The following is a 20,652-nucleotide window of genomic DNA, read 5'->3' as shown; positions in this document are numbered from 1 at the left end:
CCATGGTTTCAGGGTCTTCCCCTTCTTCACCTTGATGTGGAGTATCAGCAGCATAAACAGCATCCTGTCTGCTGCCCTCGATGGGCATGCCATGCTCAGAAGGGGCAGATGAGGTGTCACTAGTGAAGAATGCCCCCCTGTGGCTTTTGTTCTTCACTGGGTATTCAGTTTCCATATACATCTTGAACTCTTTCATCATTTGTCTCCTAAATATCCTCGGATTCTGGAGTTCTCTTCTGAACTGTGATGTCCAGATTGGTGCAACTTTCTGCACTGCAGTCAGGAAGTCCTTGACTACATCATGAATTCTCAGAGTTTCAGAGACCCCTTCAGCTTCAGCTTCAGTGGCAGCCTCATCATACTCTACAAGCCAACCTTTCCATGAGGTGGCATATCTCATAGGTTTCAGAGCCACCAGATAATGGTCCCTGGCCTTGTCTCTTTTCACATCATCCTCAATTCTAACAGTGGTTCTGAGGAGTCTGATTTGCTCTCTCAGTTGGGTACCAAAGTGGCAACATGTCTTCTGCAGATGCTTGGAGACAGTGGATTGGATGTATTTGATCAAATCTTTGTGACTTGCTTGTTCTCTTTCCCACTCCCTCCGTTCTTCCTTGTATGCCTCCATCTCCATCTTCCAGTTTTCTAAGTTATCCTTGTATGCCTTGAGGCCTGAAGTTGATAGGTCTGACAGGAATCTGGGTGGAATGTGGTCGATTGCTTCATCGTTCGTGGAGGTAGCTTGGACAGATTGTTGGATGTGGTTTCTGGTGCTCATGGTGTTAGAAGAAGCAGTCTCAATAGTGGTGATAGCTGGGAGTGCAGGCTCATACTCTGAGGCTTGAGGCTTGAGTGGAGCAGTAGGTCTTTCCATGAACTTCTTGAATCCATCAGGATCAATCATGTCCTAGATGTCCGATGCATCTGCCTTGGATTGTAGTTGGGTGAACCAGGAGGTCCAGTCCTTGCTGGTAGCCAGAGTGGCTTGAGTTTGGTTGTTGATCGTGTTGGTAGACATGTTGGTAAAGGCAGTGAGACTCTTAATTGTCAGATTTGATGATATCTGAAATGTCACGGTGACAGAAAGATTGAATAAAGATGGGTTGACTGATTGTATTCAGGTGTATGCTTGTGTGTGTGAGGCTGAGACCTGACACCGGTTTTGATGTTCCTTCTCTGGGCACCAAGGCTGCGCAGGGCACTAGCCACTGCAGAATCACTAGCCACTGCAGAATCACTAGCCACTGCAGAATCACTAGCCACCGCAGAATCACTAGCTACTGCAGAATCACTAGCCACTGCAGAATCACTAGCCACATATCCTCAGATAGTACCGGTATAGACAGTTTCTCCCAGTCTTCCTCTTCAGTCCCAGATGGGATATCCATAAACTAGCTTACCATCTGATAACTTGACACAGCTTTGTATATATATCAAAGTGCTTCAACCACTTAAGATCAAGTGTGTTGTTTGTCTAGCTGTTCTCAGAGACTGAGAGCTCCTAAGTATGTAGTATATCTTCTTCCTTGTACCATGCAGAGATGTGGACACACCCTTTGTAGATAATGAATAGTGAGGTTATATATCCAGTAGCGCAGATACTCTGGATAACCATCACCCACTCGCGATCGCCTGGCTGGATGAGCTCAGGCTTTGTACATCTCTCTGAGCCTGTAACAACCTTCATTAACCTAATTACATCCATCTGGAACCCGGTCTCATCGAAGTTGTAGACATCATCATCGTGGATATCGTACTTGGCTTTGGTATCTGCAACTAGCTTAAACCATGTATTGATTATCTCAGGATCTTCCTGTAGTATTCTCTGCCTATCTTTTGCTCGATTGAATGCTATCTTGAGCTGATCTGAATGTGTCACGAATCTCTTAGCTCAGCATTTGCCTACTGGCATACTACCACACACCCCCAACAATTTATTAGTCATATCTTCTACCTCACATAGCCAGGATGCAAATCCTCATGAATTGAGGTCGAGAATATATCGGACAAGTATCTCTTCTTCGGTTATAGTGAGCTTCTGGCAATTAGGTCGTGTATCGCATCAAAATAGCTTTCCTTTGACATGCTCAGTAAGGGTATAGTACTTAATATTGAAGGCGGCAGCAGCTGCTCGATAGCTCCGAAACTGCTTAGTATTGTAGGCTTGAAGGGCAAACTGAAGTCTACTTTCGTGTTCTTCTAATAAAGCTTTGTGCTGTTGAGACATGATGGAATAATCAACAAGTTGGTAGTGCCAAGATATTTTGGTCAGGTTTGATGAGTTGTCGGGTTCGGTGATTAAACACGTTATATCTACTAGTAGCTTTATAATTAAATAAGGCAGTAACGGCTACTATTTAGTAAGCTTCCTTAGTAGTAAGCTTATTAGTAAGTTACTATTTACTTTTTAACAGTAACATGAGCAGCAAGCGAGTTGATCAGGCAAGCGAGCTGATCACTAAATATAGTACTCTACCTCTAAATCTAAATATCTCAATGTTACAACAAGCTATTGCAGCTTATAATAGCTCAAATTAATTCTCTATATCTATTGCATCTTTTTTGCATGTATGCTTGTTGTGCCCTGGCTCACCACACATCTTACAGCATCGAATACCCCGTACACCAGCATCTGCTTCCTCTCTTTCCTCACATCTCTCTGCCTCAAGCTGAGCCTCAGCATTCTTCTGAGCTACTATCGCCTCTGCTTCTGCCTGCGATAGGATCCCTCCTTTTTGAATCTGCTTCTTCTTATGCTTTTTATGTTCAGAAGCTGCCTGGCAGGCTAGCTCAAGTTTCGTGATCCTGGCAGCCATTAACGCCTGCAAATGCGCCATCAATTCTGCCCCTTTTTTAAACTACCTTACCATCTCAATAATCGATGCTGGTGAGGAGCTCCAGTGTCTTCGAATCTGGTTAAAGATAAGTATTGATTGAGCATCTATCTCAACTGCATTGCTTGGTGTTTTGGGTTATCAGATAGGGCCTGGTAAAGCTGGTGATAGTATATGAGGCTTCACTTCAAATTTTGATAGCATCATCTCTGGACTGTGTAGAACTAAACCAGTTGCTCTGAAGCTTGATATAATATTTTTCTCTAAAAAAGCCTTGTCAAAAACCTCAGAAAAGGCAGTTAGGAAGGCTTTCTTCTCGATATGGTTGATGTAGCAGTTTGCCAAGACATTGACCTCCTTCTTGTATGCTTGCTTTAAAGGAGCAAAACACCCTACATCAAGTGGCTGTAGGATATGGGAGGCATGTGGAGGCATGCAAAGGGTGATAATCTTGTTCTCCTTATACAGTTCCTGGAAAGCAAGTGACTTATGGCTTTCATGGCCATCAAGAATCAGCAGCCTGTGACTGCCTAATGTCCGAGCCTGAGTATGCTCGATAAAGTGCTATAACCAGGCTAAACCAAGCTCATTTGTTGTCTAGCCATTATCACTGACATCTATCCTTCAGCTCTTAGGGTTGTGGTATCAGGCTTGGTCGTGGTGCTTTGCCTTGAAGATTAGAAAGGGCAGAAGTGGCCAGCCCTTGGCGTTGATAGCAGCAATCAATGTTGCCCACTCACGGTCCTCAGATTGAACCTGCAGCGGTTTCAGTCACCTCTCAGATGCTGTTACCACCTTTACTGACCCTTCAACACCCATCTGGAAGCCAGTCTCATCGAAGTTGTAAGTATCTTCATCCAGGATGCCATACTTAGCTTTGGTATTGCATACAAGGTCAAACCAGGGACCAATAATAGCTGGATTGCTGCACTTGACTCTTTAGTGATTGTGAAGTCTGGTTATCTGAGATTTGATCTCAGATTTGTGGTAGAACAAGGTTCCTAGCCCATTTGTCTCCAGCGTTCCCATCACCACATGCAGCCAGCAGCTGATTAGCCATATCACGTATGTCGATGAGTGTAGGGGCAGATCCTTGTGCATCAAGCTTCCTTATATACTGGACTATTGTCTTCTCCTCATGTTTGGTAAGCTTTGATGAGTTAGGATAGATATCGTATCGAGCAGCTGTTCTGGAGCGTCGGCTACTAAGCGTGCTTTGAAGAATGCCATAGAGAGTAGCAGCATGTCACTGGCTTAATGATGCATCGGATTTCATAGCTTCGATGGCAAGGATAATCCTATCCTCACGAGGGAGCGATTCAAGATCTGGTTGTTGAGATATTGAGATGAGTGATTGAGAGAGGTGTAACCTTGGCAGAGTGATCAGCTCGCTTGCCGCTCACGTTAACTGCTTATTAAGCTTACTATTAGGAGCAGTTACTTACTGTTAGGAACGCTGCTATTTTGTTAATACTCGAATTGTATAGATAGCGAAAGGCGTGGGAGGAAGCTATAGAAACTATATAGGCAAGGGTTTTCTGCACAGAGTCTCCCTAAATGTAGGGAAACTCACCTTGTATTATATACAACAGATCTTTTCTATCCATCCAATGCACCTCAGTGGTAAAAAATCTCTTTTGTGAACATATTGGTGAATAAGGTGAACCACGCTTCCCTCAAACTCGCCTCGATACCGAGCGCATTCTTAATGGGAAACCACATTGCGCTTTTCTTTCATACATTCATGGTAGCCCTTCACATTCTTTCCTTTTCTCCTTCATAATGCGCTTCAACCTAGGAACATCATTAACTAACCAACCCCCGTAACTATCAGCACCACCTACCATACCCGTTGTGCACATGCAACAGTCACCAGCTCGGCATCTGCGTGGCCACACGTCTAACGTTTACGCCCAGCTATTGCGTCCATTTCGTGTACCCTGCTTGACATTTCGAGCGCGGGCATAGCGACACAACGCTATTGACGTCGTTGGGGCTAAAGTTGCAAACAGTGTGAGATAACGGAGGCCATCTGCAGAACCAACTTGTTTTGGTAAACCTGATCAGTTTGGATGGATTGGATGTATTGATTGTTGGAAAAGCACAGTAATAGCTCAAACTCAGCATGACGGCGGGGAGCGGAAGAGCAGCTACTTAATGCACACAAGAATTGATTAATGCAGCGGCTAGACAGGGTACTCGCTATGAATTAAACGGACATGATGCATATAAATGTGCCAACCCACCCCCTGTCCATTTCATAAAGATGACACCCTTTGCACTCAAGGATTGCTCAAGGCCAAACATGCGTCTACAGCAAGTCCAACTCTGGAGCGAAGATTAGCTTCGAAAACTCAATGCGTGGAAATCGACGGGACGTACCTGCCCTCCTTCATCCTCACAACATCATCAATGACCTCACGATCTAGCGCAGGAAACATTCCCGCTAAGGTCTCCACAATGACCATGTGCTCCTGTCTCTGGATTCGACGCGCTTCCTCCGCCTCAGCAGACGCCTGACGTGCTGCCGCGTCTTCGGCACTCAGTCTCTCACGATGCCGTTGTTCGTCCGCTGAGCGGCGCATTTGCTCCTTTTCGTTTACTTGGGGTGGCAAAATCCCTGCGTAGTCTGACGGACGCCTTTCATGCCCCGAATTGGCTGGCTGAGGTGACAGACGCGATGTGGAAGCGGAAGTTGGGGTGTCATTGTCGGAAAATATACGACCAATCGTGCTCAATGGCTTCTGTATGGTTCGGAGTAGTCCTGCTACTGCAGCGTTCTCTTCTTCCGGTTCGCTGGCCTCTTCTTTGGTGTTGCGGTAACTGGAAGCGCGAATGGGCCCAGCACGCTCCCCATCCAGCGAGTTACGAGGGGTCACTTCCGGCCGGGATAGTGCCGACTTTTCTGAGAGATGAAGATGCGGAGAGCCCATTCGCCGATGACTACCCCCTGGCGTCTCCGGAGGGCGCAATTGAGGTGCTGGAGCTGGATCAGGAGCAGTGGGTTCCGGATCTGGGTGCCTTTCGGCTATAGCAGAGACAGCCGCCTCAACGTTCCTCTCGAAATCTTCGTCTGATACAGTCAGAGATGTCCGATCGAGACCCTCGATGAACTGTATAGCACCCATGAGCGAAAATATATAATATCCGGCTTCTCCCCCAAGTTTATCTTTATTCCTGAACCGCATGATGTATTGCACGTTCGAAACGAGATGATCCGGATTGGCCTGCAGGACAGTGTAGATGAGAAGTGGAACGAAGGAATCCGCTGACTGATCTGACTTAGTTGATGTCCGGAGGAAACCAAAGATGACCTTGCAGCAGTTGAGTATACAAATCACTTTATCTCGAGGGGCTCGGTAGCTGTTGATCTTCAGTAGCTCCTGTTGTGCTAATTGGAGAAACTTCCTCCCTTTGTCTCCGACTGGCTCAATGTCTAGATGCTCTTCGCGAACCCACTTATATATGCGCACTTTCTGCGCAAGTACTTCATCGCGCTCGACATCCTCTTGGTGAGCTCCTCTCCGTCCCGGCGGCAACTGATCGGCTTTTCGTTTTCCCCGCGTAGGATGGACAGGTTCGGGGGGTGGTATCGCAGGGGAGAATGTTTGATTGTACAGACGGTTCATCACCAACTTCTCCATACCCTCTCGTGCGTTGTCAAACTCAGCATCGGACACGGTGCGCCATACCTCGCATTGTGCCATTTTCTTCGCTATAAATTCCAAGAAGTCGCTTATGATCTTCACCTGCTCGTGCGCCATCCATTGCTTCTTGCCGAACTCTAGCAGAAAGGAGCGCAGAAATTTCGCAACAGGATCAGCAGTCCGATGGCGAAGCTGCTCGAGGAAGCGATGGAAATCGAAAGGTAGGTCTGGCTCGGGGGGTGGTTGGGGCACATGCGGTGTGTAATCTTTGGCGTGCCCGCTCGGAGACATGGACTCCTTCGACTGGTTCGTACCTACGCGGTACAATGACGATGCACGTGGAGGAGGGGAGTGGAGCTGTTGGTCAGAAGGAGCGGTTTCAGTGAGGCCAGGGAGAGGCTTATCGATGGGTTGGAGACTCGATCGTCTAGGTGGGTGCGTAATTGGCGAATCCAGCAGCGGAGAGGCAAGTTCCAAGCGCGGAGACATTATTTCGTCCTCCCCAGGCGCTTCTGCACCAAGCTCAAACTGTTCCATTATACTTTGGATCTCCGACTTGGAGCCATCTGCCACATCCTCACTTCCACCATATCTCGGGTTATAAGCCGCCGCAGCGGTATCCTCAGAAGTCCTTCCGCTTGACCTTCCCTGGGACACGGGCGATATAGTCCGATGTGGTGTGCCATGATCTAAAGATATGTACTTATCGTCTTTAGGTGGTGGCGGCGGCGGTGAGGGTGAGCGGATAGGCGCTTTGCCTGCGGAATTCGATGGCTCCGGAGGAGGAGGCGTGGATGATCGCGCAACTGATTCTGAACCTGTTCTGGACTGTTCTTGGGCGGTTAAAGCTTCTGGACGCTCCTTGTCATTCTGCTCGATGGACGACGTTTTGTCTTGGCTAGAGCTCTCAAATTGCTCCTCAGCGCTAGTTTGCTCGTTACAGTGCTGGGACTGTTCAGTTGCCAGCAGTGGGTCATCATGACTTGTAATCTTCGACTCTCCGATACCGCTGGTTGCGTCCGGCTGCTTCACAATATCATTCCCCGCCTCTGGCTGCACCGTTAAAGCTTCTACCGCCTTCGCTAGTCCATTCTCTTGCCTATCTTCGTGAGGTATATTTTGGGGGTCGTCAGGGTGCGACGGTGCGTTCGGAGGAGACATAGACCGTCGTGCGGTTGGGGAATTAATATCGAGGCCCTATTTTTAAAACGTGAGCGTCCATAGACACGGACAAGCGTATTGAGAGCCTCCCAGAGGTCCTAGAGCTTGTTTGAGCAACGGGGTTCAGATAGTGGGGGAACCTGGGCGAGAGATGTCAATGCCAAGCTTTGCGCCACTCCAGCCACACAACGGCGTCTGTGCGGATATCACGTCTTTCAACACCATCCCCTTCTCGAGCTTCAACTCAGTCTCGCTTCAGCACACTGCCTTTAGGCCATGTGTGGCATCTTCGTCTCACTTAGCCCACACGAGCATGTACTTCCGGATAGCAACACCGATGAGCTGCTGAAGCACCGTGGACCAGACAGTAAAGGGGTTTTTCAAACAAGAGTTAATGGCATACATGCAACCTTTGTCTCGACGGTACTCTCGTTAAGGGGCACGTCTATCACGGAGCAACCTCTGAAGGATCTAGAGTCTGGATCAGTACTATGCTGGAATGGTGAAGCCTGGTCTATCCAGGGCCAAACGATTGAGGGGAACGACTCTCAAACTGTTTTCAGGTCTCTTCTTCAAGCCTCTCTCCGCAGCTCAGCGGAAACGAGAAGCGACTCCGTGAAAGGGATCGTAGAGGTCTTATCGTCTATAAAAGGTCCGTATGCGTTGGTATACTATGATGCCCGCAACGGCTACAGCTACTTTGGACGTGATCCTCTAGGACGACGATCACTTCTTCAAACTAAGGCTAATGGTGCCTTAATTCTCTCAAGTGTCTGCGACTACAGCAAGGAAGTTGCGGAGCCATGGCGGGAGGTAGAAGCGGATGGTTTATACTTGATTGACCTCCAGTCAGAGGACCTGCATGCTGTGCATATCCCTCATTATGCCGCTAGTTGTGGTGACCCTCCACCGCTTTATTTCGTAGGTGATTCGGACTTGTTTCGACAACCCGCTGATTTTTCCAGCCTGTACCATTTCCGCATATCAACCGCACTGCACCATCAGAGAATCCAGCGCCTAGGTTGGAACATATTCGCCTCCTGGAAGTACGTCTTCGAAAGTCTCTTGAGTTCCGTATCAAGCACGTCCGCGAGTCAATGGAACCTTTCGGGAGCTCGGAAACCCATTCTAGAGTTGCCATTCTCTTCTCAGGCGGCCTTGACTGCACCATCTTGGCCCGTCTCAGCCACGACCTTCTTCCTGCTACAGAACCCATTGACCTTCTCAACGTGGCTTTCGAGAACCCCAGGATCCACTCGAAATTGGAAACGGGCGTCTCGCCATATGATCTCTGCCCAGATCGCTTGACCGGCCGAGCATCGTACGCCGAGCTGGTCCAGACGTGCCCCAACCGGATCTGGAGATTTGTTGAAATCAATGTACCCTACCCGGAAACACTGGCACACCGCGAGAAGCTCATAAAGCTCATCCATCCCCACAACACCGAGATGGATTTGTCGATAGCATATGCATTGTACTTTGCTGCATCACGAGCGGGGCTTGCTGTGATTGAGCTGGATTCATCACTCCAACCCTACACGACAACGGCCCATGTGTTACTCTCTGGCTTGGGCGCAGATGAACTCTTTGGAGGCTACCAGAGACACGCCTTAGCCTTCTCCCGGCGCGGCTATCCAGGCCTCATTGATGAACTAGCCCTTGATTTCCATCGCCTAGGGAAACGCAACCTGGGCAGAGACGACCGCGTCATCAGTGACTCTGGAAGAGAAGTCCGGTTTCCGTATCTTGACGAAGATTTCATTGCCCTGGCCCTGGAACTCCCCGTGTGGGCGAAGTGCGACTTTGGCAATGCCCAAGAAGATGGCTCGGAGGATCCAGCGCGATTTTTGGAGCCTGGTAAACGGATTCTGAGGAGAATGGCGTGGGAGCTTGGAATGAAGCGTGTGGCACAGGAGAAGAAGCGGGCTATACAATTCGGTGCTCGAACAGCGAAGGTATGCAATACCGTACCAGAGTGATCGTGATACAGTGCTAACAAGTCGCCTTAGATGGAGACCGGTAGAAGTAAAGGCACACAGCTTCTCTCATAATCGCTTCCTGAGTAAGTTCCGCCTTTTCTGTTGTTTACCCTGCGTCGGCTGTGACGAGAAACCTGGATTGGAGCTTGCTCCATTGGAAACCCCATGACTCTCAGCACACCTCTACCAGGACGGCCGCTTGTGGTTTTCGCAAGATAGCCCGGCATGGCGATGGATATGTGTGGTGTGAAGATCTTGGGGTTGGTGACGTAGAGAAAAAGGCAAGTCTGAGCTATCGGACAACTCGACTTGTAACACATCTCTACACCATCCTCGAGGCTGACTTGGATCTCAAAGGGACGAGGGCGAGTCAGATATCTTGGGCGACCCGCGCCCTCTGTGGCCCCTCGTCGTTCGAACCGTATTGACGAGTGCTCAGCCTGCTCAGCTGCCTTATTGGCGATTGCCTGAAGGCCTAGTGCTGCTTTGACATAGGCCCAAGACCGTGTCGGCTAGGGAGTGGCCTCTCCCCCTTTGGAGCCTTTAACGGAACACGTGGTACGGGCTGCTGAAGACAACTCAATCATCACTGTTTATCTGCACAGGATTCAGCGGTCTAGAATTCGTGACGAACCATTCTGGCCAGGCCTCGCTCCAAGTTGTACATTGTCGGCTTCATTGATGATGGCATGCAGGCCGGCAATCTCTGCGTCCAGCTTCTCTCTCCGAGCCATGAGGCTCTGAATCCGGGCTTGGCCTTGTCTTTTCTGAGCCAGGGTCAGTGTTCGTGGAAGTCCACCGGCAAGATTGGAGACGGGATGATGATGCTGCTGCTGCATCGAATAAAGCACTTGACTATGCTGATTAGCGTCCGAAGTGGTTGAACTCGCCGGCGTAATCGGCGGCTCCTGCTCCTGTATTGTCGGATGCTCAGTCAATAGAGGATGCACGTTGTGCTCAAACTCCTCCTGACCCTCCGCATCCTCTTCCTCCTCGTTCGCTTCGTCATCATCATCATCACTTCCTGTCACAAAACCCCCTTCCATATCCGAATACACATTTCCATCTCGACTGTCAACATGCGCCATCATCCCTTCTTCCACCCACCCATGCTTCCCGCTCATGTGCATCAGCAACCTCTCCCTGCTTACAAATCCCTGACTCCTCTTTTTCCTTCTACACCCTCTCACAGGATAAACAAACCTCTCCCCGCTATGATCGTGACTCTTGAATCCATGGATCTTTTTCCTATGGTCCAGCAAGGCTTTCACATCGGGAAACAGAGGCTCACGGCAACCTCGACAAGTGCAGACCATGAGCCCCTTGTACCTTTCCATTTGCGACCGGACATAGCCAACAGGTGGGGGCGCGACTCCCGGCGGTAGACGCCGCGTTTTACCGCGCATCATCACGTTTGTGACTTCCTTCTGATCCAGATAGAGACCGCCCGCTTGGATGAAGAGGTCCCCGTAATCTCGATTGCGACCGGCGCCGTCCCGCAGGTACGCCAGAATGGACGTGTGATCCCAAAATTCGAACACGGGCTCAAGCAATAGACCCCTCACTCCACTGTTTCTTTTTAACGCATCCACCTCGTCCAGCAAATGGGTGTGGCCTTCAACGCTTGTCCGCTCCAACGTCCGTCGACCATCCTCATACAACGTCATTCTAAACTTTGCCGGACAGGTTCCTGCATTGTGTATGCGACGGGGTACATTTCGCTTTCCAGCGGGAGGCGCCTCTGGATTCCCACTCCCATTCCAACTCTCATTCGCATTCCCGTCGCCGTCGCCCGCTTCCTCCACTTCCACCCCACCATCCATATTCGCATTCACATTCCCCTCACCCTCGCGCCTCTTCCTCCAAAGCCTACGCGCGCCGTACACCCTCACGAACCCATTCTTCACCGACGGATGCCGCGACCCGGGCTTCGCGTGCAGACACCCCACGTTGTCGATGTACGACCAATAGGCGTCCCAGGCCCAGGCGGAGAGCAAGAGGGGAGCATCGAGGGCGAAGAAGGTGTTGCGATGAATCTGGATGTTCGAGGGGATGAGAGAGAGGGGGCATGAGCGGTCGATTCCGGAGGGGTCGGGGGTGGGGATTGTTTGGAAGGGAGGGGGAGAGGTGGTGGAAGGTGCGGTGATTGCGGATGTGGATGGAGGAGGTGCGGGTGTGAGTACCGGTTGGATGGGCGAGGGCGGAGAGAAGGGGAAGGGTGGGAGGTCGAGATCTTGTGCTGCGAAGTATGCGGCACCAGCCGCTGGGGCGGCCATTGTTGGAGAAAGCAGTCGCCTTGTGGACTCCGTCGAGCGAGATGTTGCAAATCCGGTGCGGTCAGTTGTCGGTTTCAGACCGATCCGCGGTGACCGCCAATATCCCATCTATTGTATGCGTTAATCGGCAACTCCTTGGCGCTGGTGTGTCGCTCTTGGTACACCTTTTTTTTCTACGAGCGTTTTGCTGCACCTACCTGCGCGCAACAACTACGCAATAAGATAAGGTAAAACTTATAGAATATTGCCTTCTTATAGAATTAAGCTTATTTTGCAAGTTTTAACCTATCTTATTGTATTGTTGTTGCAGCGCAGGTAGGTATCTTGTATCCTGCCTAAACGTATAATGTTTAAGCTAAATTCTTAGCAACGCAAGCTGCGCAAGAGCTGCAATTTGCACCTACCTACACTGCAACAACTATACAATAGGATAAGGTAAAACTTGCAAAATAAGCTTAATTCTATAAGAAGACAATATTCTGCAAGTTTTACCTTGTCTTATTGTGTAGCTGTTGCAGCGCAGGTAGGTAGAGGAAAACAGAGGGGAGTTTAGACGCGAAGCAACGCGCCAAGGAGTTGCGGATTAACGCATACAATAGATCGATCGGCTTGGCGCACGGCCCGTGGGATTCGCGTGGGATTCGCGTGGGGTCAACGGGTGGGGCAGAATTCTGTATCAGACGATAACGATAGGACTGTGGAAAGAAGAAAATATGCATTCCTCCAACCTCAATTGCCGGGACGACCCTCACCCATACACTCCTCAATACCACTCCTCTACAGTCCCACAAACATGAGCACACCCTACGACTGCGGCCTCGCCGCAATCGACGCGGCGCACGCCCTCGACCCGAACACCATCCCCAATCCCAATCCCTCAGAAACCTCCTCCTCAGACACCCCCTCCTCAGAAACCCCCACAATACCCTACGAACTCCACTACGCTCAAAAATGCACCTCGTACCTTCATAAACTCTGCCCCTCCCCCAGCGAAGCCCTCCGCCTCGCCATCCGCGCCCAGCACTTCCGCCGCTGGGAAGTGCCCCGATCCACATACCCCATGACGCGCGCGGGCTACCACGCCTGGCGCACGTACGTCAAGAAGCGGCAAGCCGAGCTCGTCGAAGCGATATGCCTCGATTCCGGGTACGCTGCGGAGATTGCCGCGCGCGTCGCGGCGCTGATTCGCAAGGAGGGGCTGAGGGAGGGGGATGAGGAGGCGCAGACGTTGGAGGATGTGGCGTGTCTTGTGTTTTTGGAGGATCAGTTGGATAGGTTTGAGAGGGAGTTGGGGGATGAGGAGAAGATGGTGGGGATCTTACAAAAGACTTGGGAAAAGATGTCTAGAAAGGGGAAGGAATTAGCCTTAGAGATAGAGATGAGTGAGCGGGGGAAGAGGTTAGTGAAAAGGGCGCTAGAGGGGGAATGAATGGGCTGGCGATAGGTGAGGAGAGTTCATGAAAGGAATGTGTGTTATGATATATCCAGTGGGACTGGCATTGTTGTATTATGATATGCATACTCTCACCGGCAGCTTGGCTGCAACACCGTCGAACTTCTCTTTAGGTACCGCAGGAACGCGCCACCTGTCTCAATCCACAGGAAAGGGTTCAGGACACCACCAAGTTAAAGCAACAGGAAACCAACCAGAAATTCCTCCATCACCTCATCATCTCATAACTCCATCCGTCGCGGCTTCCCTAAGACCCTAACCCGTTCACACGAAGCCTTTTAAGCACCCCCCTCCCTCTTCGCATACTCCTCCTCAATCCTCTCCTCATACAACCTCTCCGCCTCGAGCTCTGCCTCCGTCTTCGTCTTCGACGCACCGGCCGAACCACCCGTTTGCTGTGTCTGCTGAGTAGCCGTCTGTCCGGTTTGCTGCGTGCTCTGCGTGCCCGTGCCCGCTCCGGCTATGATTCCCGCGCTGGCGGCTGTGTCTTTGTCGGACGAGGAGACTGGGGTAGTCATTGTGGGTTTGGTTATTCTGTTGGAGGGGAAGTGGAGCGAGGTATAAGGTGGACTGATGATTCTGACTTGAGGAGAGTGTAGAGTCAGGTATGAAATCGGTGGATGCAGGTAGTCTACAGACTCTCGGGGTTTGATTACTGGTAGTTTATATACCAGGGTTTGCCACAAGCATGCCTCGGCTGCAGGGTGGTAGTGGGAGGTGGTAGTGCGTCATAGTGGCTGTGCAAACTAGATGTGGCTGGAAACTTCTTTGCGCCACTGTAACCGAGCCCTCGATATCTATGTGCCATTTGTACTGTATCATTCACAACGCTAGACTCAGTGTCAGAGTCGCCTATATCTTGCGGAAGAAAGCGTACAAGAGTAGATTCGTGTAGATCCAAACAGTCCTGCTGCGGGATAAGTCGGTATTTCGAAACCTCCCTGGCAGGTTCCCCAGACCTTCCTCTATCCTTGCCTGACTCTCCAAAGCCCAAAACGCCATCCTTTCCACATAAAACCATAAATCCGGCCCGTGATCATACAGGTATAGGTATCTCAAAATGGGAAACGTCATAAAACCAAACTCCCAAGCAACTGGCGCCACTTTGGGCCGAGCTGACGAAGATTGCGCCCCAATTTTTTCCCCTCACGAAGCGTGTTGGTCAGGTTGTTTCACCTGTGTGAGTATTTTTTTATCGAGGCCTGATGGAACACAAGTGTGCCGACGACGGTCTCCGACCACTCTCCTCGCCCCGACTGTACGCGCATTTCGGAAGGGGTACGGACGCATCAGGGTGGAATCCCGCCCATCAAGCGCCATACTTTCGCCGGTCGGCAGCATGATTGGTAAAACCCATATCCCTTCAATGCGTCGGATACTGCGGCCGGAACAACTGGTTGCTTTGCTGAATCATGGCTTCAAGCTTGCCCGTCTCATTCGCCTCAAACGTCTGCATGAGCTCCATTTGCTGTTCGTGGGTCAAACCCAGGCCCCTGTTCTGCTCCACTCCCCACTGTGGGTACAGGTAGTCGGTCATGGGATAGCCTCTGTCAGCAGCATAGGCCTCGTTCCAGGCAGGGGATGCTATCGCCTCCGAAACGGGTGGCATCGAGAGGGCGTCCTGGGGAGGCATCGAAAAGGTAGGATTCCAGTGCGAGAGCTCGGCAAATGTGGTGGGGAGAGGATTGAACTGTGCGTTGCCAGCAAAACTGAAGCTGGGTATGCGGGCGTCTAGTGAGGTTTTAGGGCTGGGATCCATGTACGGTTGAGGGATAGCTTGTTGAGGTGATGTCTGAACGGATGTAGATCGAGAGGCTGAGGGAGTGTCCTGATTCGGGGCGTCTGTTTGTGATGCTCTAGGGTTGAAGAAGGCTTGATTCTGCTTTGGCAAATATCCGAATGGCGGTTCGGGCGCCGGCGTTTGAACCGACGCTGTAGAGGCCGTAGCAGGGCTGGTCGTTCGGGACCGGTTGATACCATCCATGATGGTGTTTGATGCGACTGACGCGCTGTCTGACGGGGAGCCTGCCGTGATTGGAATGTCGCCATCCTTCTCATAGATCTTCATGCACGCCGCAATGAGGTTCTTATACAGTTCAAGCGCGGACGCAACACCAGGCCATCTCTCCGATGAGAGTCGGATAGACTCAAGCGCCACGCTCAGATGGCCTTCAACCTCCTCTCGGCTATGCAGTCGGCGGATCTCGGAATAAGAAAGGGACCACAATATCGTATTGATGGCCATGAAGATGGATTGTGTGAAGATCCAGGTAAGATCGACGCTCTTGGTTTCGATCTGCCTTTTCGTCATATACACGTTATACTGACAGGCATCGTAGCACTTGATGGCGGCTTCGGCGGAGGGGCGAGGGACCTGCGGCGAAGGACGGAAGAGGAACACAACCATTGTGTTGTATCTGCCAATGAACCAGACCTTGTCCAGGCCTCCATTCTCGATCTCGCTGCTCTCCGGGGAACTATCCCTCCACGAGATCATTTTGGCCTGCATCTCGGCGAACCAGGGGTGTTTGTCGTCCTTTGGCTCAGGCCTCTTCCTTTGGTATAACTTTCTCCGGATTTCCAGCTGGAGCATTCTCATTTTGAAGAAGTGGATGGCAACCCATTTTTTGAGCGACCCTTGAGGGGCATTCAAAACCCCGTCTTTAGTGATATAGGAGTCATCGACCAATTCGAAAAAATTGACATCGATGTGCTCTTGTGGAAAGGCTGATGGTCTCCCCAAGGAATGCGCTAGGCCGAATTCCATAGTAAGCAGGCACCAGAAGAGACGTCGCCGCATATCGACCTCGAGTGGATTTGCTGGCCTTCCTCCAGGCCCCAAAGTAATCGTCTTCTCCTCATGTAAACCCAAAGCCTGGCACAGCCTTACACCCAGTCCGACAACATAGTAGACGGCCGTGCGCGTAGGCGTAAGCAGAGAGTAACCGGCAATCAGGGCAAAGCACTGGAGAGTCTGCAAGTTCATCTTTTTGATGGCATCCTCGAAGAACTTCAGTGCAGCGAGATAGTAACTGTCGGCAAGACCGGCATACTGGGTGTCCATCTTCTGCAGACTGATAGCGATGACCATGCGGATGCAGAAGTTCTTGTAGGCATCCTTGGAACCGTTGTAGATGTCTTCGACTACTTGTAAGAACCTCTTCTCATGGAAAATCGGGTACATTGGATGCATCTTCGAGTAAAATAGCTCAACCAAGAGGTTTGTTAGATCTCTATTCGGCAACTCCTCGGCCGCAACGTCACTAATCAGCGGGTAGACTTTTGATGTCGGCTTCGTGTCCTCCTCATCGAAGGTCGCCTTGATGGACTTGGCCCGCGAATCCGGCACAATTTCCGATATGGATTTGGAGGCGGTAAATTGTTTCGCCAATTGCATGACCAGACGCGTTATGGTTATGCCGCTTGAAGGCCCGAGATATTTAGCCTCGTCCGACTCTTGTGTCCTCACTGCTGCCGCCATGCGCATCATATCTTCGGCATCGGGTTCCCCCTCGTCCCGCTCCAGTTCGGCAAGTTGTCTCTCCAGATCGCGTACCTTGTGCTGTAGATGGACGACATAGTTGCGGGGTATCTTGACGCCTTTAGCTGGATCGTAATATTCGCACACAATCCCACCGCCCGCGCGTTCGCAAGGCCCGCAGCGGGGAAGGCCAGGATCGCAGCGAGTCTTGCGCTATATCCAATACTCAGTCAACGGTTCAAGGAAGGGAGCAGAAGAGTAGCTCACGGTACGGCAGCGACAGCAGGCTGTCAGTGTATGAGCAATGCGGTTTGGCGATGGTTTCTCTTCGGTGGGTTGGGTTGCACTGTTCGGACCGCGCTGCTGGCCATTTATGTCCATCCTGGGCGACCGGGCACACCACTAGCGGTTTCGCGATGTCGCTACTCGTGAAAGGAGAGGACGGTAGCGGATATAAAGATAGCGTGAGCTTCCATATGCACGCTAGAGCCGATGTCAGTCGATGTCGTCGGGATGCGGACAGAGCAGGCGGGCTCCGAGGGGCCACACACGAACAGCGCTGTTGGAGGGCGCCGCTGCTGTGGCACAGCCAAGGGAGAGAGCGAGAAAAAGCGTTGGGGAAGCCTCTGCGGGAGGCGTGATGGAAGTGGTTTGTTGGGCGGTATACAGGACCCCGATTACGGTGTACTGTGGTACATATTTATAAATCCGCCAGAATATTGCCATCCCGACCCCAATGGGATCGTGTTTATCGAAACCAGTGTGGATGACAAAGAGTGATCTACCGCTCTAGCAGCCCTAACTGCCCCACCCGTCCCCTAGCGGTTTAGCGCTAATCGGATTGCTTTCGACGACTTCTCATCGACATTTCCTTCCCACAGCCTGGTGAATGCACTTCGCCAATCTCTCACCGCTGTTCATTCTCGTTATCGAGAACATCGCCTGGATTCCCTACTGCTCGCCTGGGTTCACCAGCCGGTGAGGGGCCCCTCTGAGAAAGTGGCGGTGCAAGGGCATGTGCTGCGCCTCTGACACCCTGTCCGACCCTCAACACCAAGGTAGTGCTCAGAAAACCAATCTCCACTAGTACTGTGCAGAATACGCCGTCATCAGCCTCGAGGCTAATAATCCTCCTTCAAATCGCCATTGCCGTTCAGGGGTCCCTGCCACTGTCTTTTCACCGTTTCTTCGCGTTCCTGGCCTGGTAAGTCGTGTCCCCTGGCCCGTCATCACATAATAAGGCAGTAAGATTACCCCTCCTGTTCTCCATTTTCTTTAAGCTTCGTTGCCCTTCGCTCTTCCGTCTCTCAGGGTTCAGTCCCTGTCATTGTCACCCCTCAACCTTTTCCCTTTCTAGCACTCACGTGTTCGATTACGCTCTACTCTTTTTGGACGCAAGTCAAGGTTTGGATCGCAACTCACACGCCATGTCTGCAGAAGTACCCTCGGATTTATCGAAGAACGACCTTATGGTGCTGGAAACACCTTTGCTCCGGGTGAGCAGGCCGGTGGCTGCATGTTCGAGATGCCGTGCTTCGAAAGTGAAATGCGACGGAAAGCTGCCATCGTGCTCAGCCTGCGAGAAAAATAACCACGAGTGTTCCAACACGAATGATCAGTTTGCAAGGGGAAAGGAGCGCAGTTACGTAACTGTTCTAGAAACCCGTGTGGAGAAACTGGAGAAGAAGATCGCCGAGGCGAGAGCAAGGCGGAAGAGCTCCACCATCCTGATGAACGACTATTCAGAAGCTGCCACTCCGAGGCCCCGTTCAGCCGAAACCGTCAAGCCCGTCAATAAACGTGCTGCTCTCCGCAAAGAAGCAATGAACATGGACGAGCTCGAGTCTGCCTTCGGTCTTTTGTAAGTGGCCTCCTTCAATGCCTCAAGCTCGAATCTGATCCCTGTCCAGGGCAGTCAATGCCACTGCACGAGACTTTTATGGCTTCACCTCTGCCATGACATACGCCCGCCTTATTCTAGCCGCTAGTTCAAAAGAACCGCTGCCTGACGATTTGACCAAAGCTCTCCCACCAAAATTCGCAGCAACACCCTTGGTCCAACATTACCTGACCAACATCTATACCCTGCTTCCTTTTTTCGATGAAGCCGCCTTCTTTCGTTCGGTTGATGCTGTCTATCATCCTGGCACGACCGCTACTGCGTCCGCCATGGACCACTGGAACGTCCGCATGGTTCTTGCGGTGTCTTGTTTGTCCCAATCGGAGCAACGAGGAGATACCCTTTACTTGGACGCCGTGGGACACGTGAACGCCGCACTTCGGTACAAGGAGGAGGTTCTGCATCCGGGGCGGATAGGCAGTATCCAGGCCCTGCTTCTTCTTGTCGAATATGCCATGATGGACCCACACCACTTTGACAGCTGGACCTTGATTGGAGCAGCATCAAGACTGATGGTCGATCTGGGCATTCATCAGGAGCCGTCCCGCAGTCTTGCGATATCGAAAGCCAAGCTCGAACTGAGACGTAGAGTATACTGGTGCGTCTACGCATTGGACAGATCCACATCGCTCGTCCAGACTAGAGCATTCTCTTTTTCGGATGACTCTGCGAACGTTGCACTCCCGTTCAACGGTCCTGCTACCTCACCCAGGAATACATCCCCGCAAACACCCATGTTTCAGCAATCCTTCGGTGCCGCCCTTGATCTATTCAAAATTCGAGAGTTGCAGTCCGAATGGTACATGGAACTCTTTCAATCCGGCCGCGAGCCATGGGCGTATGTAGATGCGTATCCGTACATTTGGAGCACATACGCCAAGATGACGCAGTGGTTCAAAGACTTACCTACCAGCCTATTGCCGTCGCAACGGTCATTTTTCGAACTGGAGCTTCTGTACAGCTACGTCTACATACTCTCAAAAAGCCCACGGATCCCACATATCCATGAATATGCGCAACGACTGATTTTCGAACACTGCATCGCTTATGCCACCTCCCTCCTCGCTCTCATCTCACAGGCCTCCAACACAACGAAACCTCCCATCACTTTCTACGACGCCATGCGCGCCTACATGACCGGTCGGCAATTCGTCGACGTTCTACGCAACCCAGATGCCCTGCTTGACCCTGTACCTGCCCTTCCACCCGCATCATCGATCCGAGGAACAGCCTCCGACGACCCCCTCGCACCGTCCGCCCAGGCCCCACCGCCCCCATTCCCCTCACCGGTACTATCGGTAAATCAGACCATGCCAAAAGATCCCACGACGCGCGCAATCGACGCAATCAACGACTTCACTACTATTCTCTCCAAGTGTGGAAACCGCTTCGGATTCACCCACTGGCGAGATCGATTCCAGCGCGAATCCGCAGCTCTGCTGGCACAGCTTTACAATCGTGCGAGCAACTCGCCAAATACAAATAGCCAGCATATCATGTCTCACACTGGCTTTCAGCAGCCCCAAGCTTGGATACCGTCGGGCGTTCCGAATCCGAACCAACAAGCGTCTTTCCTCCATCAGCACCAGCCTACTACGCCTCCTTCTGTATATCCCGCCCAACCCGGTTCCTTCTCATCTAGTCCCTTCGCACAAGAGGTTTTCGGAGCCCAGACTCAGACCCAGCAGCAGATGGCTCCAGACTGGACCACGCCGCCTCTGCCATCGCAACCGGTGCCAGGGTTACCGTCCCCAAGTGAGGGGAGGATGCGACATGCGCTCCTATATGGGCCTGGGCTGCCTCCGCCGCGGCGGCCGAAGAGCGCGACCAGTGCGCAGAAGTGTCAGGGATCATGACGCACGCTTTAGCGATTGATTTTGTTGGCCTTGTCGGCTTTTCATATTTTACTTGTTCAGCGTCA

General features: G+C 51.4%; 8 protein-coding genes across 8 annotated transcripts; 3 read left to right on the top strand and 5 right to left on the bottom strand.

The window, feature by feature from the left end:
* Positions 1–2,062: 2,062 nt before the first annotated feature.
* EI97DRAFT_375234 (uncharacterized protein) lies at positions 2,063–2,227 on the bottom strand (the record flags this gene model as incomplete). The annotated part of the gene is made up of 1 exon (XM_033795494.1): positions 2,063–2,227. The coding sequence occupies one exon, from the start codon at positions 2,225–2,227 to the stop codon at positions 2,063–2,065; it is 165 nt and encodes a 54-aa protein (XP_033654874.1).
* A 2,700-nt stretch (positions 2,228–4,927) lies between these two features.
* On the bottom strand, positions 4,928–7,767 carry EI97DRAFT_287700 (uncharacterized protein). The gene is made up of 2 exons (XM_033794423.1): positions 5,217–7,767; positions 4,928–5,162 (listed from the first exon to the last, which is right to left on the bottom strand). The coding sequence occupies exons 1-2, from the start codon at positions 7,640–7,642 to the stop codon at positions 5,117–5,119; spliced, it is 2,472 nt and encodes an 823-aa protein (XP_033654873.1). The 5' UTR covers positions 7,643–7,767; the 3' UTR covers positions 4,928–5,116.
* An 832-nt stretch (positions 7,768–8,599) lies between these two features.
* EI97DRAFT_432208 (asparagine synthase) lies at positions 8,600–10,179 on the top strand. Its single transcript, XM_033798117.1, has 3 exons — positions 8,600–9,597; positions 9,652–9,704; positions 10,061–10,179. The coding sequence occupies exons 1-2, from the start codon at positions 8,740–8,742 to the stop codon at positions 9,691–9,693; spliced, it is 900 nt and encodes a 299-aa protein (XP_033654872.1). The 5' UTR covers positions 8,600–8,739; the 3' UTR covers positions 9,694–9,704; positions 10,061–10,179.
* Positions 9,981–12,044, bottom strand: EI97DRAFT_432207 (uncharacterized protein). Its single transcript, XM_033798116.1, has one exon. It carries the CDS (start codon positions 11,895–11,897, stop codon positions 10,230–10,232), a length of 1,668 nt encoding a protein of 555 aa, XP_033654871.1. The 5' UTR covers positions 11,898–12,044; the 3' UTR covers positions 9,981–10,229.
* A 549-nt stretch (positions 12,045–12,593) lies between these two features.
* On the top strand, positions 12,594–13,669 carry EI97DRAFT_287662 (uncharacterized protein). The gene has a single exon (XM_033794422.1). The coding sequence runs from the start codon at positions 12,691–12,693 to the stop codon at positions 13,324–13,326; it is 636 nt and encodes a 211-aa protein (XP_033654870.1). The 5' UTR covers positions 12,594–12,690; the 3' UTR covers positions 13,327–13,669.
* Positions 13,629–14,082, bottom strand: EI97DRAFT_457357 (uncharacterized protein; the record flags this gene model as incomplete). The annotated part of the gene is made up of 2 exons (XM_033800806.1): positions 13,629–13,855; positions 14,022–14,082. 2 exons carry the CDS (start codon positions 14,080–14,082, stop codon positions 13,629–13,631), a joined length of 288 nt encoding a protein of 95 aa, XP_033654869.1.
* A 631-nt stretch (positions 14,083–14,713) lies between these two features.
* EI97DRAFT_457356 (uncharacterized protein) lies at positions 14,714–17,212 on the bottom strand (the record flags this gene model as incomplete). Its single annotated transcript, XM_033800805.1, has 2 exons — positions 14,714–17,044; positions 17,099–17,212. The coding sequence occupies 2 exons, from the start codon at positions 17,210–17,212 to the stop codon at positions 14,714–14,716; spliced, it is 2,445 nt and encodes an 814-aa protein (XP_033654868.1).
* Positions 17,213–18,300: 1,088 nt separating this feature from the next.
* On the top strand, positions 18,301–20,587 carry EI97DRAFT_375131 (uncharacterized protein; the record flags this gene model as incomplete). Its single annotated transcript, XM_033795487.1, has 2 exons — positions 18,301–18,692; positions 18,742–20,587. The coding sequence occupies 2 exons, from the start codon at positions 18,301–18,303 to the stop codon at positions 20,585–20,587; spliced, it is 2,238 nt and encodes a 745-aa protein (XP_033654867.1).
* Positions 20,588–20,652: the final 65 nt, after the last annotated feature.

The sequence above is a fragment of the Westerdykella ornata genome (assembly GCF_010094085.1).
Source record: "Westerdykella ornata strain CBS 379.55 unplaced genomic scaffold EI97scaffold_7, whole genome shotgun sequence".
Taxonomy (NCBI): Eukaryota; Fungi; Ascomycota; class Dothideomycetes; order Pleosporales; family Sporormiaceae; genus Westerdykella; species Westerdykella ornata.
Note: the sequence above shows the minus strand (reverse complement) of the source record. Positions and strands in the feature narration are given on the sequence as shown.

Bases quoted from the DNA above. Each gene is read 5' to 3' on its own strand.
- EI97DRAFT_287700 (XM_033794423.1), bottom strand. From the start codon at position 7,642: ATGTCTCCTCCGAACGCACCGTCGCACCCTGACGACCCCCAAAATATA. The intron at 5,163-5,216 runs GTACGTCCCGTC...TCTTCGCTCCAG, and splicing joins GTGAGGATGAAGGAGGGCAG to AGTTGGACTTGCTGTAGACG.
- EI97DRAFT_432208 (XM_033798117.1), top strand. From the start codon at position 8,740: ATGGAACCTTTCGGGAGCTCGGAAACCCATTCTAGAGTTGCCATTCTC. The intron at 9,598-9,651 runs GTATGCAATACC...AAGTCGCCTTAG, and splicing joins TCGGTGCTCGAACAGCGAAG to ATGGAGACCGGTAGAAGTAA.
- EI97DRAFT_432207 (XM_033798116.1), bottom strand. From the start codon at position 11,897: ATGGCCGCCCCAGCGGCTGGTGCCGCATACTTCGCAGCACAAGATCTC.
- EI97DRAFT_287662 (XM_033794422.1), top strand. From the start codon at position 12,691: ATGAGCACACCCTACGACTGCGGCCTCGCCGCAATCGACGCGGCGCAC.